At 35.5% G+C, this 15,174-nt stretch overlaps 1 protein-coding gene across 1 annotated transcript in view; it reads left to right on the top strand.

The window, feature by feature from the left end:
* The window catches only part of LOC121406932 (sodium- and chloride-dependent glycine transporter 1-like), a 73,540-nt gene extending 59,014 nt beyond the window's left edge, over positions 1–14,526 (top strand). The window contains exons 6-16 of the mRNA XM_041597809.1: positions 2–266; positions 1,558–1,690; positions 3,421–3,555; positions 4,561–4,664; positions 5,125–5,255; positions 5,928–6,037; positions 7,406–7,540; positions 8,744–8,843; positions 10,719–10,846; positions 11,383–11,565; positions 11,924–14,526. Coding sequence (XP_041453743.1) covers positions 2–266; positions 1,558–1,690; positions 3,421–3,555; positions 4,561–4,664; positions 5,125–5,255; positions 5,928–6,037; positions 7,406–7,540; positions 8,744–8,843; positions 10,719–10,846; positions 11,383–11,565; positions 11,924–12,298 — 1,799 coding nt within the window. The 3' untranslated portion in view covers positions 12,299–14,526. The remainder of the gene's footprint in view (position 1; positions 267–1,557; positions 1,691–3,420; positions 3,556–4,560; positions 4,665–5,124; positions 5,256–5,927; positions 6,038–7,405; positions 7,541–8,743; positions 8,844–10,718; positions 10,847–11,382; positions 11,566–11,923) is intronic.
* The last annotated feature ends 648 nt before the right edge of the window (positions 14,527–15,174 follow it).

Raw genomic sequence — 15,174 nt, 5'->3', positions numbered from 1 at the left:
GGTCTGAGTATCGGGATGCTGCTTCAGCTGTTGGGGTTCGCCTTCCTATGGGGACCATTCTCCGGACACAGCCTATACTACATCTACACCATCTTCCTACCGGCCGATGAATTGGTATATACCACCTGTTCCAATGCATGGAACGAGATCAGCTGCCAGCCGTTGGTCCCAGGGAACTACTCCGCCCAGGATCCTGATTACGAGTCGTCCATCCAGGAGAATGTGACGGTTTTCAAAGCAAGCTTCCCCGAGGAAGAATTCTACAGGTAATTTAAAGGAATTTAGCAAGTTTTGATAAGTTTCACTATCCTTTCTTTCGCAAATTATGGAATTATACCCCTCCGTTAATTTGCATTCTTAATCATTTTGGCCCGAATTGACATAGGTGGTTCAACCCATGGTTGAATCCATGGTTTATGCAGATTTCCTGTATATACTACGCTTATTTTACCACGTATAGTAAAAAATGTCCAATGCTGATGCGCGCTTCTGTCACAGTGCACCATATTGACGCCTGTTGCCGTGGTTATCCACGCTATTTTATTCATGAGTCAACTCTTGAAACAGTGGACTCGTAAATAAAATAACATATCCAGCCTTGGCTACAGGCGTCAATTTGGCGCACTGTGACAAAAGCGCGCATCAGCATTGGACATTTTTTATACACGCGCTCGATACGCGCTAACAGAAGCGTAATTTATATAGGAAATCTGCATAAACCATGGACTCAACCGTGGGTTTTCAAAACTACCTTTGTGAATTCGGGCCATTGTGTTCAGATTTTTTAAAGTCGGATTGTGTTCTTAAATATAAGGATTATTTGAATGTACTCGTATGATTATCGACCAGTTATATGTATATTCGCTGATTATCTCTATAATTGTATGTATTAATTTTCATAATTGTGTTTTCACTTTCAGTTTCTTTGTTCTTTTACTGAGATATCTTGGAATTATATTCTTCTTTCCTAGCGCTTTGAAACATCTGTATAAAGCGCTTCATATATTTTTTATATTATTTTTATTATTAATTTTTTTGCATTTTAAAAAATTATTTCTGTACATGATGGTGAGAATAGCTATTGGATGAAATATTGAATGATCATTCTATGTGATCTGCAATGGCTATCATGAAAATAAGCTGTCTTTTTAACCTGTTGACGACTGAATTCTTTGATTCCTACCAGCTTTTTACAGGGATCTCCAGGTTCCAGTTGGCAACAGGTTTAAGTATAAGTATGACCTTTGACCTCTGTTTTTTTTATTGGTGCTATGTTCTGATGGAGATTGATACAGCCAGTAACCTTTTACCTTATCACAAAACTTCTTTTGACCCATGTGATTATTGCATTGGCTATGGCATGGATGGTTGTCTTACCATTTATGCTTTTTCCTTTTGATGGCAATCCTACCTTAGTTGATGACCTTTGACCTCAGTGTGATAGGAACCTTGTTCTGATAGATGACCTATGACCCACTGTGGTATGGGTGGTGTCTTTTCAATCAGGTTTTATCATTTGTTCATGTTCGATGACCTTTCACCTTCTATGTTTTACAGGAACCATGTTCTGATGGAGGCTGGTTCGACCAATAGTCTTGGGTACCCCTTGACCCACCTGATGATAGCATTGGCTGTGGCATGGGTGGTGACTTTTCATATCATCCTCTTTGGCATCAAGTCTTTTGGCAAGGTAAGAAGAAGAGGGATGACAGGCAAAAATGAAGATTCTAGAATGTGATAAGGATAAGAATACTGTTTTTAACTCTATCTAGGCCGGGGTATTTTGGGAGTTCCTATGGCCGGGGGGGGGCCTCCCAGGCCCCCCCAAGATCTCGGCCGTCGACCGCGCGATCGCGCCGAAAATTGGCACACGAGTTGCCTGGGACATAATCTACAAGATTGTATAGTAATTTATTTCATGCGAATCGCTATTAAGTGATTATGCTAATTTATGCGTAATTAGTATGCGAAATCATACTTTTTCCTCTAACTCCCTAAATAAAGCTCCAAATGTACTAATTTTTGGTATAGAAACTCTTTGTGGTGTCCTAAGCAAGAGTACATGAAAAAAATTGTGATATCAAATCATTTTCTTATGTATTATATTGTTTTTTTGCAATTTCTTATGTATTTCTTTGTTTTTTTGACCCTTCGTTTTTCATTGTTTTTTCAATGAACTTTGTTGGGGACTCTTCTGTGATCATAAAAAGCATAAAATAAACACATTTAGACTAGCAAAACTAAAAATAATCATACATTTATGAATTTTGGTTGAAAACACAATTTGCATTGACTTTGTACACGAAATCACGTTTTTGAGCAATTTTCGGTCTGACATGCACTTACATAATGTTGCGTAATTTCGGAACCACGTACCCGGGTGACGCAAAATTGGTCTCAAAAGTTGCGCAAGACTTGAAAGTAAAAACTCAGCGAGCGGCGCACTCAAAAAATTTCGCACGGCAAAAATATTGCGCGATTCGTTGAGGGGGGGGCCTCCGAGGCCCCCCCCCAGCCTAGATAGGGTTAAAGGATCAATAATATTTGTACAAGTACTCATTATTTATATTGAAAGAGAAAAGATAAACAGTGATAGTTCTGTTAGGGTTGAAGTGGAAGTTCACCCGTGCAAGGAGTTTGATTTGATAAAGGCAGATAAAAGTTTTAGGTCAAGGTCAAGGTAACAAGGAAATCCATAAGAATTGGGAAGTTATGATTTTTCACAGTGTTTAATATGTGGTTCATTGATATAAACAGTGGATCTATATGTTCAACAGTGCTGGCTCATTACTTGTCAAACCCCCAAATGCAAACTTTATGTAAATTTTTGTGTCCTTTATAAAAGAACAATTTCATTATTGGACACTTCTCAATGTCTTTGCAGTAAGCATGATTGATGAATGAAGTTTGTGTGATCTGTTTTTTTTGTACTTATGATCATTCTATTGTGTTCTATATTATACATATATAACAAATGTTTTTGAGTGCAAGGGACAGAATACTTCATGAGGTGAAAGATGGAAATGGATCAATCATTTCATCTTTCACCTCATGAAGTATTCTGTCCATTTCACGAATGAAGTAACATTCATTATTTGGTTTATATGACTCTCAAAACTAGATTAATTTCATAGGAAAATTATCAATTTCAATGCAAAATATGATCATGCAGTGCGAGCTCAGTCTATTTATTGTTGCTTGTGTCGTATACAATACGCCGTGCAATGGACAAAATTGTATGGATCCAAAATTGCATGATGAATGGATCCAAAATTGCACGATGAATGGATTATAAATTGCAGTCGATGACGTCATTCTAAAATGGTCCAATTGAGATATCAAACAACCAATCAAATGCCAAGGATCTATCTAGGTGTCGTATACAAATCTTTCTTCCTCTTCTCAATTGTCATTTTCCAGATTGCGTATATCTTGTTCAGTGCTCACATCATCCTCCTCTTTGTATTGCTTATACGGGGCGCCATCTTGGATGGAGCGATGGATGGTATCAAACTTCTATTCTGGCCAGAAGTTGGCAAACTCTTGGAAGTAGAGGTATAATTTCAAAAATTTTCTGTTCGTTTTTTGTTTTTGTTTTATTTTTTCTAGTTTCGTTGTTTATATATACATTTTTAAAAATCTTATTTTATCAATTTTTTATCTGTTTTTTAATCATTTTTCGTCTTTAAAATTGTGTTGATATTTTTTGTTAAATTCTTTGATTTATTCATTATTTTTTGTTTTATATATATTATATGTTTTGTGTTTCGGTGGGGGCCACTGGCTAAGAATTCAAAGGATTGCATTTGGGGATATAAGCCAAAAGTAAAATACCTTGTCAAATATTGGAACTGCGTCTCACAAGCGGCCTTTCGTTACCCAGAACATTGGGGAATGGAGGAAAGCTGCTATGAAAAGACGCATAGAGCCTGTATAGCGGCTAAAAGACTCGGCACAGACTTCTGATGAGGTTCCTAAAATAACTAATTAATTATGTCCTTTGAAATATCTTGTTCTTGGGGTTACTGAGGAACCACTTGAGGGATCCAATCTTGGTTCATTTGTGCTTAACCAGGGGGAAGAGATGATCTGATTCGATTTTCGGTCATGATGTCAAAGTTCACGATGGTCATTTTGGACCTGAAAATATTTGTCTTGCGCGATAATTGAAGAGCTGCTTAAGGAAACAATTCTAAACTTAGCGCATATTTGCCCATGTGAGTGACAAATGATCTTGGGAGTGTTTCATAAAATGACTGTCAGACCTTTTATCCAGCAGTTACTATAGTAACAGTGCTTCTCTGCCAATCAAAATCAATGAAATTTGTTAGATCCAACAATTTAATAGACAAAATGATTAAATGCTCCCCTCATTGCCAATGGAATATAGGGTCAAAGGTCAAAAGACAAGGTGGTTATTTATTGAATGTATGACAATGGCGTAAGCATAAAATTTTATTGTATGCAGTCATGAATCCATCTAGTTTGTTTTGAGAAATATGTTTATTCTAGAAGCATATAGATTGAAGTTTTTAATATGCTGTTCTTTTATTTTCACAGGTTTGGTCCAAGGCATTGAACTGTGCCATGATCACATTTGCACCAATGTGTGGGATACTGATGTCATTGAGTAGCTACAACAAATTCCATAACAACTGTTTCATGTAAGTATGAAACACAAATGTCAGTTTATGGTAGCGATTTCAAAATGATTTTGTACAGAATCCAATAAAATGACTCCCCAAGTCCCTCAGTTTGCATAAATAAAGAACATGTGCCAAAAGTTTTTGGAAGAAATTGTGTAATTGCTGAGAAAAAAGCAAACTAAGCATGGGTTTCAAGCCAAATGTCTGGTAATTTTCCAAGCAATAATGATAGACTGTCCCACATGTGCATATATTTGTTGGCGATCTGCATGTAGTGAGAGACTATAGGCGCTGCTTTTCAAAGGCAGCACCCCCCCCCCCCTTGTCTTCTTAGGCGTCAAAATAGCCCAGTCTTTTTAAGGTTAACACTTTTAAAAAGGAAGGAACAGATTTCATTGTTATCATGATCTTCAAAATCATGAAGAAAAAAAATCATGTGCAGGAATAAAAGATGGAAATATTTTGATTTCCTCCCCAGGGATTCTGTCGTTCTCATCCTGGTGGCACTCTTCATCAATCTTCTGTCTGCCGTCACATACTTCTGCTATGTCGGTTATGGAAACAAGGCCCTTGATGTGAACTCCCTTCACCTTTCTGATAAAACAACAGGTTAGTGTTTTTTATTTGTGATGTCATGTGCAAGCAGCATCCCCATATATCGTGCAGTAAAAAGAATCAATGAAAGAGAGCTACCAAGTAGTACTGGTTTTCAGTAATTATCACTGAAAAATGAGAAAGAATACTGGTGGTTTCATGCAATTACTGATTTCTAAAGTTTCAGTTTATGTGTTCCCCTATGGTATTTCTGTGAAAATACTGATTTTCTTACCAAAATACTGATTATAAGCCTTTAAAATACCTAAATGTTCTTGATCTGGTTGGCATTTCTGATGAAATGCAATTTTCTCAAAATATTGGAAATGGTTTTTATTGTATCTTCAGTAAATTAGCAGACAAATCATTATGCACCCACTCCTTAAGGATTTTTTTTAGTTATTATGAACCATTAAAAATGGAAAATTATGCATTATATATAATAAAACATTTGGGGCAGCTGCTTGTTTTCGATGTCACAGATAAATAACTTAAAATTCTAATAATTCTTTTAATCTTTAATTCATTTTTCTCAAACCTACACCAACATTTTTTCATTTTTTCTGATATTTTGACAAACTTTTTGTCAGGGTGAACTTCCCCTTTAATGGCATCTGACATATTTGGACCTGGTGATGTTTGAAGTAATATTTCTACCAGTATTTGATTTCATGTGCTTTCTTCCAGGAGAAACAATCTTTGTGATGTTTACAGCAATTTTTGGCTCTCTACCACATACGAGGATCATGTCTTTCCTTCTCTTCTTCTTCACATTCCTTTCAAGTCTCAGCTTTCAGGTAAATAGTATTTTATTAATACATGGATTATATCCTTTTATATCCCACTTAAAGGGTCATTGTAAGAAATTTGTAATCGATCATTTTCAATTTCTATTGAAAACAATTGATAATTTATTGGGGGATTAACCCTAATAGACCCAGGTTAGCACCGAATAAATAGATGGAAAAATCATCTTTTTTTTATTTGCCATTACAGTTTTGTTCATGATGATAATTGTGATTTAATATTGGGGATGGTGATAATGATTTAAATGTTATCATTTCAATGTTTTGTGGCAGTGTTGTGGTGTAGTGGTTCTGACTCTTGCCTTGTAATCAAAGGGTCAAGTGTTCAAAACCTACCCCAGCCTAACTTCCTTACTTTGGCGAGGCATCAATCCAAATTTGCCACTCTCCACCCAGGAGTTGACCCAGTACTGGATAGGATGCAAAAAGTATACCTAGCAGTGGAGTCTTAATCCTAAAAAGACTGGAGGGGGGCTGATTCAGCCCCCCTCAACATTTTTCGTGATAAATCCGCTGCGCGAAATTTTTTGACCGAGTCGCTCACTGAGTTTTTACATTCAAGCCTCGCGCAACTTTTGAGACCAAATTTGCAATCCCCGGGTACACGGTTCCGAAATTACGCAACATTTCATAACTGCATGCAGACCTTAAATTGCACAAAAACGTGAATTTGTGTACAAATCCAATGCAAATAGAGTTTTTAGCCAAAATTCATAAATGTATCATTATTTTTCCTTTGACTGATTAAAATCAATTAATTCCATCTTATTTATGCTCCAAATAAAGTCCCTGACAATTTCCATTGAAAACACAATAAAAAACAGAAAGTCAAAATACAGAGAAATACATAAGAAATTTAGAAAACAATAAAATACACAATATAAATGTGATTTTGAATTTTTTTTATAATTTGATCATATTCATATAAAGGAACTGTGTACCAAAAATTAGCATTTTAGGGGCATTATTTAGTTAATTAAAGCAAAATTTTGATTTTACGCATAAATTAGCATAATTAATTAGCAATGAGATTTTTCGCAGAATTTGATTTAGTAGTTTTGTAGATTATGCCATGGGTATCGCGCGTGCCAAGTTTCATCGCGATCGCGTGATCGACGGCCGAGATCATAAGGGGGGGGGCTGAATCAGCCCCCCCCAGTCTTAGGCATCGAAATAGCCCAGTCTATTTAGGGTTAAAACTCTTGTTGGACTCGTTAGTGCATTCATTATGTACAAGCATCTGATAAACAGGGTTATAATAATTACAATGTAAAACACTTAGAAACACAATGTTTAAAGGGCTATATACATGTAATTTAACTATTATTATTATTGTTTGCATTTGTTTTCCCTTTTCAGGTCGTTGTAGCTCTCTCACTGGTAATTGGTTTTCTGGATGTATTTGGGTGTCGTCATTCGTGGAAGGTCATCATACCAGTCTCATTCTTGGTCACCGTGGTCTCTTTTGGTGGTGGTCTACTCTTCATTACACCGGTAAGTCATGGTCTGTTTACATGTATTATGATCCTTTATATAAATATCATATACATGTAGGCCTTATTTAATCTGCTTTTAAGCTCAAATTGTCAAGTTCACCCCAACAAAAAGTTGATTTGAATTTTTAAAACTCAAACAACATCAACGCTGAAAATTTTGGGAAAATTGGATGTGAAAGAAAGTTATGGTATTTTAAACTTTTATTATTTCACAAAAATGGTAATTTGCCAATCCTGGTCGGCATGCAAAGAAGAGAAATTATGACACCATTCACTTACTCTATTTCTTTTGTATTTTATCATATGAAATATGGAATATTCTAATTTCTTAATTTCAAAAGTTGAAACAAATTCCACACTGAACATTTTTCAATTGCCAATGTGATAACCTCCTTTGATATGATTAAGGATCCCATTTTTGTCAAATCTGCCCAAAAATTGAATATTGGATAATTCATACAACAAAATACAAAAGAAATTGTGAGTGACGGTGTCTCATTTGCATGTAAATGTGTTGTGCATATAATGAAAAATAATAAACATTTTTTTTTTTTTTTTTTCACAACTTTTTTATTTTAGATCCGATTTGATGCAATTTATTTTCAGTGTTGTTTTTGTTTGATTTGTTTATTTTTATGTAAAAATCAACTTTCTTGGGGTGGACTTCCTCCCTGTTGGTATTTTTCTTTCATTACAAAATATTTGTAAAAAATACATAAAAAAAAAATTCCACTCAATTGAAAGAGAATGTCTTGTATAATAATAATAATAATACTCAATGTTTATGTAATGCAAAATTACACTTAAGTCTCTAACATTGTACTTTATTTATTATCAATTCGGCAATTACAATATACAATAAAATTTCAACAAAATGTGAACAAAAGCAGAGCTGACAAATTTTTGTTTGAAATTTGTTTCATGCTGCTAATTTAAGAACTTATTGAATATTTTTTTCTGAAAACAAATTGTTATTTAACTTTATTAATTAAGAACTGCAAAGAGTTTCCACTTTGACCTGATTTGGTTCAATAATATTATGCTTGTTTGTTGAATGGAGAAATAAATATCTCATTCACATGAAATCAAACCAACCAATATTATCATCAGTTATAACTGTAAGTCTGATGAGTCATTCTTGATCGTATCATCCTACGTTTCTCTTCTATATGATTTATTCATGACTGTGTTTGTTATACAGGAGGGACCACATTTCTGGGAAGTCTTGTATAAGTTCTTCATGCCTCACATTCCCTTCATCTTGTGCATCATAATGCCTCTGGCTCTCACATGGATATATGGTGAGTAAGAAAATTATTGCGAAGTCTAATGATATTTTTCTGCCTTTAAATAATCAAATTCTGGGGAGTGTTTCATAAAGGACTTGTTGGACGTTCTATCCGGTAAAGTCCTGTTTTATCTGACAGTTGCCCTAGGAACTTTGCTTCTCAGCCAATCAAAATCACGGAAAGCTGTCAGATCTTTGTCGGATGAAAATGTTGATGAAATACTCTCCTGGCCTGTCCAAAAAAAATCCTAAGCACTCCTGATATAAGAACATGTAGTGCACAAACCACAGGGTCAATCGTATAACAGAACAGAAATGAGTAAGCAAAACTTTTTTTAATGGTGGATAAATTTGGAATGATTTACCAAATTTTTTGAGAAATGCCTTGTCAGATCTTCTTCATTCAATCTTTGCGTTATAGTTTGAGTAATCAATGAACTAGCCATTCATGTTGTTTTATGTTTTCTTCACATTCGTTTCAAAATGAAAGAAAGAGAGAGACCGATTTTTGTCTCACCTGCGAAGCAGAGTGAGACTATAGGCACCGCTTTTCCGACGGCGGCGGCAATGGCGACGGCGGCGGCTGCGTCAACATCAAATCTTAACCTAAGGTTAAGTTTTTGAAATGACGTCATAACTTAGAAAGTATATGGACCTATTTAATAAAACTTGGCCATAAGGTTAATCAAGTATTACTGAACATCATGAGTTTCATGTCACATGACCAAGGTCAAAGGTCATTTAGGGTCAATGAACTTAGACTATGTTGGAGGAATCAAAATCTTAACCTGAGGTTAAGTTTTTGAAATGTCATCATAACTTAGAAAATATATGGACCTAGTTCATGAAACTTGGACATAAGGTTAATCAAGTATCACTGAACATCCTGCATGAGTTTCACTTCACATGACCAAGGTCAAAGGTCATTTAGGGTCAATGAACTTTGGCCGAATTGGGGATATCTGTTGAATTCCCATCATAACTTTGAAAGTTTATGGATCTGATTCATGAAACTTGGACATAATAGTAATCAAGCATCACTGAACATTTTGTGCAAGTTTCAGGTCTCATGATTAAGGTCACAGGTCATTTAGGGTCAATGAACTTTGGCCGAATCGGGGGTATCTGTTGAATTACCATCATAACTTTGAAAGTTTATTGGTCTAGTTCATTAAACTTGGACATTAGAATAATCAAGTATCACTGAACATCCTGTACGCGTTTCAGGTCACATGACCAAGGTCAAAGGTCAATGAACTTTTGCCGAATTGGGTGTATCTGTTGAATTACCATCATAACTTTGAAAGTTTATGGATCTGATTCATGAAACTTGTACATAAGAGTAATCAAGTATCACTGAACATCCTGTTCGAGTTTCAGGTCACATGATCAAGGTCAAAGGTCATGTAAGGTCAATGAACTTTGGCCATGTTGAGTTTTTTTGTTGAATAACCATCATATCTCTGTTAGTTTATTGGTCTAGTTCATAAAAAGTGGACATAAGAGTAACCATGTATCACTGAACATCTTGTGCGAGTTAGAGTAGTATTCAAAGTCAGCACTGCTGCTATATTGAACCGCGTGATGCAGGTGAGACGGCCAGAGGCATTCCACTTGTTTTTATTAGTGAAGTCTAAATACATGTACAGGCCCTGGCTGTAAATTCCAAAAAGAATTACGATTAAGGCAACTTTGACTTTGAAAAGGGCTGAGTTGTCGAACAAGAATCACCTGTAATCACATTGACATTCAGATCTGGCAAGCGGATTCATTATGCTCTGTGCAGCTATTGGGGCTGTGGGTCGAAAAATGTTTGAGCCATGATTTTCGACTTGTGACATTTTCTTGAGAATGACCCTCGACTGTAATTTTTATCTTTCTTTTGAAGGTACGATACCAGCCTGGAAGTTCCTCAAGTTCCAGCGAGACATCAAAGCCATGGTAGGATGCTTCCCGATCGTCTTCCAAGGGATGTTTGCCGGACTAGAGGCAGTGATCATACCGGTTGTCATCTCGGTAAGATTGGTGTTTCTTCCCTACTGAGAGGAAGGTATGCACAGATTATGTGCAAGCAAGCCTCCTTGAGGTGGACATCTGTGTTATCCCATTGCCTAATGGATTTTGGTAATCCATGTACAAAAATTATGGGAATCACAGAATTCAGTAGTCAAAAGGTTAAGCCATTGCCTACTTTACAGAGAATTATAAAAACTATGAATAAATATCTGCCAAACAATTTTTCATTAAAATGTATAATTAGAGTAATGAGGAAATAAAGAGCGGTAAAGTTAATGAAGAAAAGCCTGTCTGTTCATATTGTAGTCCCACTGTTGTTTTCTGTGTTAGCTGCGTCAGGAAAAGCATGTGGTGATGAAATGGATATCATTTTAAGCAAGCCTGAATTATTTGAATTAAGCTTTGTTGTTCTAAATAAGCTTTCTGGCAGATGATAATTGCTTCAAGATTGCTTCCAACCATTTGTCATTGAAATTACATTTCTATACCAGAAATGAAACTTGGCTGAAACCATTGGAATGTTTCTCTTTCTCCAGGTGGCGTGGGTTTACAATCTTTATCTTGTCTTCAGTAACATTGATCTGAACTTTGAGGTCTACCAGGGTTGGCACATCGCCGTGGCAATCATCTTAGCGTTCGTCCCTCTCATCATCGGCTTCCTGTCGGGTGCCGTCATGGAACTCTGTAAATATGTGACGGTCTATAAATACTTTACCGAGGTAAGGAAATATAGAGCAGCGTACTATGTGTATGGAAAGAAAAAAATTTTTTAAAGCTTGTCTCAAGTTTGGGTAAAGATTGCTGAAGTTGTATCTATTGGGACCATTGAAGTCTGTTTGACTTCGGAGAGATTTGACTTGACCCTAACTTGGCTGGCCATTCCCCCCTCAACTTTTTAAGCCAATCAAAATCAAGGAATTGTCAGAAAGCAAATGTTTATGGAATGTTTCCCTGATGTTTGTAGTCACACACTATCTTATAAAGCAAATGACATGATTTTTTTTTAAAGGTTCATATGATTTTTTTTTTTTGTGAGGACATGTAATTATTACTTCTGTTTGTATTTAAATTTCCCAGCTGTTTTGGCTTGCATCGATGCCTCTGCGTGAGTGGGGGCCAGCGGTTGAAGAAAACAGGACAGAACACGACTACCCCATCGTCAAATCCCAGAGAGACGACCTGGTAGTGGAAGAAAAATACCGCGAGTACTCGCAGGAGAACGTCAACAACGCCAATGACAATTGTCTGCGACAGAGCCAAGCCTATTCCATGTCGCTAAACAATGAGGGCAGCAATCCACCGTCGCCTCGTGACAAGCCGGACAATGTTTACCCGTCGAGTAGCGACACGTTGGACAGGGACCTCGATCCAGCCGTCAATTCAAATGCGACGTTACCGGCAGGCACGCCTTTGCTTGGTCTCAGTTTGTGCTCGCATGAAACTACATTGTAGCTCAAACCTTCATAAAGACTCGAACATCATGCAAGATTATAGACTGCAATCGATGCCACAAGTTTGAGAAAGGATTTATTTTCTCACAAGAAATAGAAAAATATATCTTTTGTTCTTATTTCTTCTTTCTATTTATGTTTTGCTACACATTTTTATTACCAATGTACATGTGAATAAACCTTTTTCATCTCTTTTTTTATTTGTGGATAATAATACAGTTTATATTTCTTGTATCAGTGCATATATTTTTCCTGACAAAAGTGGGATTTTCTACTTTTATTTATCACTAAATGGAATGAGAGTTGTTTGTGTTATATTACTTCATATGTTTGTAATATTTGTATAGAATCACATGTAGCTGACGTGGCTGAAATAAGGGGAGATTCATCAACAATATTGTTAAGTAAATAACAAATTTTAGATTATTATTTTTTCTCGTGTTCATTTGTTCACTATATTTCAAGAACACTCCTCACAAAATCTGCACATATCCAGTCTAAATAATCCAGAAGTATTAAATAATAGGATGAAACGGAGATACATTTATGTGTTTTCATTTTGGAATATTCAGGCAATTAGTATCTGTTTTGCATTCATTCTTGAATTCATGAATTTCAACTCTGCTATCGTTTGGGAAATTTGATTAGCTCACATCAGTATTGCAATTGTTATCATTGAAGTTTAGGACAGGTTGAATAATGATATGATTTTTTTTGAAGTTGCACTGTACATTTAAGCCTGCAAATATTTTATAGTTTACATAAACAAATATGAAAATGGCAATATTTTAGCATATGTACATAATAGTGGTGTAATGGTTCTGACTCTGACTTTGTAATCAAAGGATTATGTGTTCAGATCACACTGCAGCTTAGCGTCCCTTGGCAAGGCATCGGTTGACACTTTGCCACTCTCCACCCAGGTGTTAAGCTATTCCCTAATAGGATGTGTAATTCATTGTAGTATGACCAGTATTTCAGCTTGAAACTTGTTGAAATGCTCCCCCATTAAGCCCATCTCACACTAAGCGATTGGTTGCAATCCAAATTTCAAATGAATTGTGATAACATTTGAGATGGATATTCCAACCAATAAAATATTACGGGTCAGAGTTCAGAATAGTGGTAGGACTACTGAAATCGAAATACAGTCCAGTTAGAGCCTCCCTGAATTACTAAAAACAAATTCAATTCCAAATCGTAATGACATCATCATTGGCTGCGACTTGAAGCCGATTTGGACTTTACTCCGACCATAAGGCTTGCAAAGTAAAAATATGATCCTAGTTTTCCTAACAATATGATATCTTTAAATAAAATTATTTTACTTCTTGGAACTTTCATATTTAATGCAAAATGTGATTTCTTGAAAAATCGCGTCGCGTCGGATTCGCATAGTGCGAGACGGACTTTAAATCAGGAACCGCAGAAAGTTTGTGAAGGCAAAAAGGATATTTTCCCAAAAAAAATTGAGATATGAAGTTTAAAATTATCTCATCAACGACAATATCATGGACTATATCCTACAATGAAAACACAGCATTAACTTGATACTGGTATATAAAACTATAGTTACTATGTTTTTACATTGAAATATTCTCAACCTGTTCGTGCAAATTCTTGGTTAGGACCAAATTGCCTACAATTTAATTGGCATCCTTGGCATTGATTTGATAGTAGACTCTGGTTTCTGATTGTTAATACTGTATGCTACTGGTATTTGTCAGAGAACAGCAACTTGTAAATGATAACAACTTTTATGAATGAAGCCCAAATTTGTATGAGTAATTCAGATATATTAAGTAATATACACAGTGTCAATTAACAGTGGACTCAGACTTTTTATGTTTACTTTCCATTTTTACTTTCCAATTACTATAATTTTTACTGAATAGTTCTCAGAAATTATACTTGATGTTAAAAATGACAAGCATAGATATGTTTGTAGCATTTTGTTAACCACTGTTTGAATAGCATTGAAAGACAAGTAAACGTCTTGCAATTAAGCATATTATTTGACAAAAAAAACCTGTTTTATTTTGTATATACACTTCATCAAATATGTATATACACTTTGTACACACTGTTATTATGAGATATGTACAGTTTTATAGTAGCATTAGTTTTGTATAGAACATTTGAAAAGATATTGTGTCTATGTTGCCCTTTTAAACCTGATGTTTATATGATGGGGATTTTAAACCATTTTGATGCCAGTTTGTCAAATTTTGTCCGAAAACAGACACCTTATGTTTATATGATGGGGATTTTAAACCATTTTGATGCCAGTTTGTCAAATTTTGTCCGAAAACAGACAGGGCTTGTGGTTTTGATTCTAAGAAAATGAATGATAATAGGAAATAACATCTAAGTTTTAATATTTCAAGATAAAAAAAAATACATGATTACAGCGTGGGTTACATTACATATACAGTTTTGTTCAGCGTCTTGGGTTGACACTAAGTTAATGGTAACACTTGCATTTTAGACTGAAGTCTGTGTGAATTTTACACTTTTTTGAGAGATTTTCATAGGGTTTAGGGCTTCAGGCCTTGCAACTACATGTATTCTGATAAAACAGTCACACCAAGTAAATGGATTCCAAATCGACCAATGATATTCCATTTCAAATAATATAAATACTTTGACTGGCGTGGAGTTGGTGTCATCGGTGTGACGAAACCTTCGTAATCAAGAATCATTGTGATCAGTGCTTAAAGAAAACCCTCTGTAGGCATTTTGCAAAGAGTTTGATGCACATCCAAGCTTTTTTTTTTGATGGTGATCTTGTTTGATAAACTCACCATGGAGAGTTCTGTCAGACTTCCTTCATGATTTTGGTTCTTTATCTTGCAGGTTATAGAGGTTGTATTGTGC

This window comes from Lytechinus variegatus, chromosome 1 (genome assembly GCF_018143015.1).
Source record: "Lytechinus variegatus isolate NC3 chromosome 1, Lvar_3.0, whole genome shotgun sequence".
NCBI lineage: Eukaryota > Metazoa > Echinodermata > Echinoidea > Temnopleuroida > Toxopneustidae > Lytechinus > Lytechinus variegatus.
The sequence above is the reverse complement of the archived record's forward strand: the minus strand, read 5'-3'. Positions and strand labels throughout refer to the sequence as shown.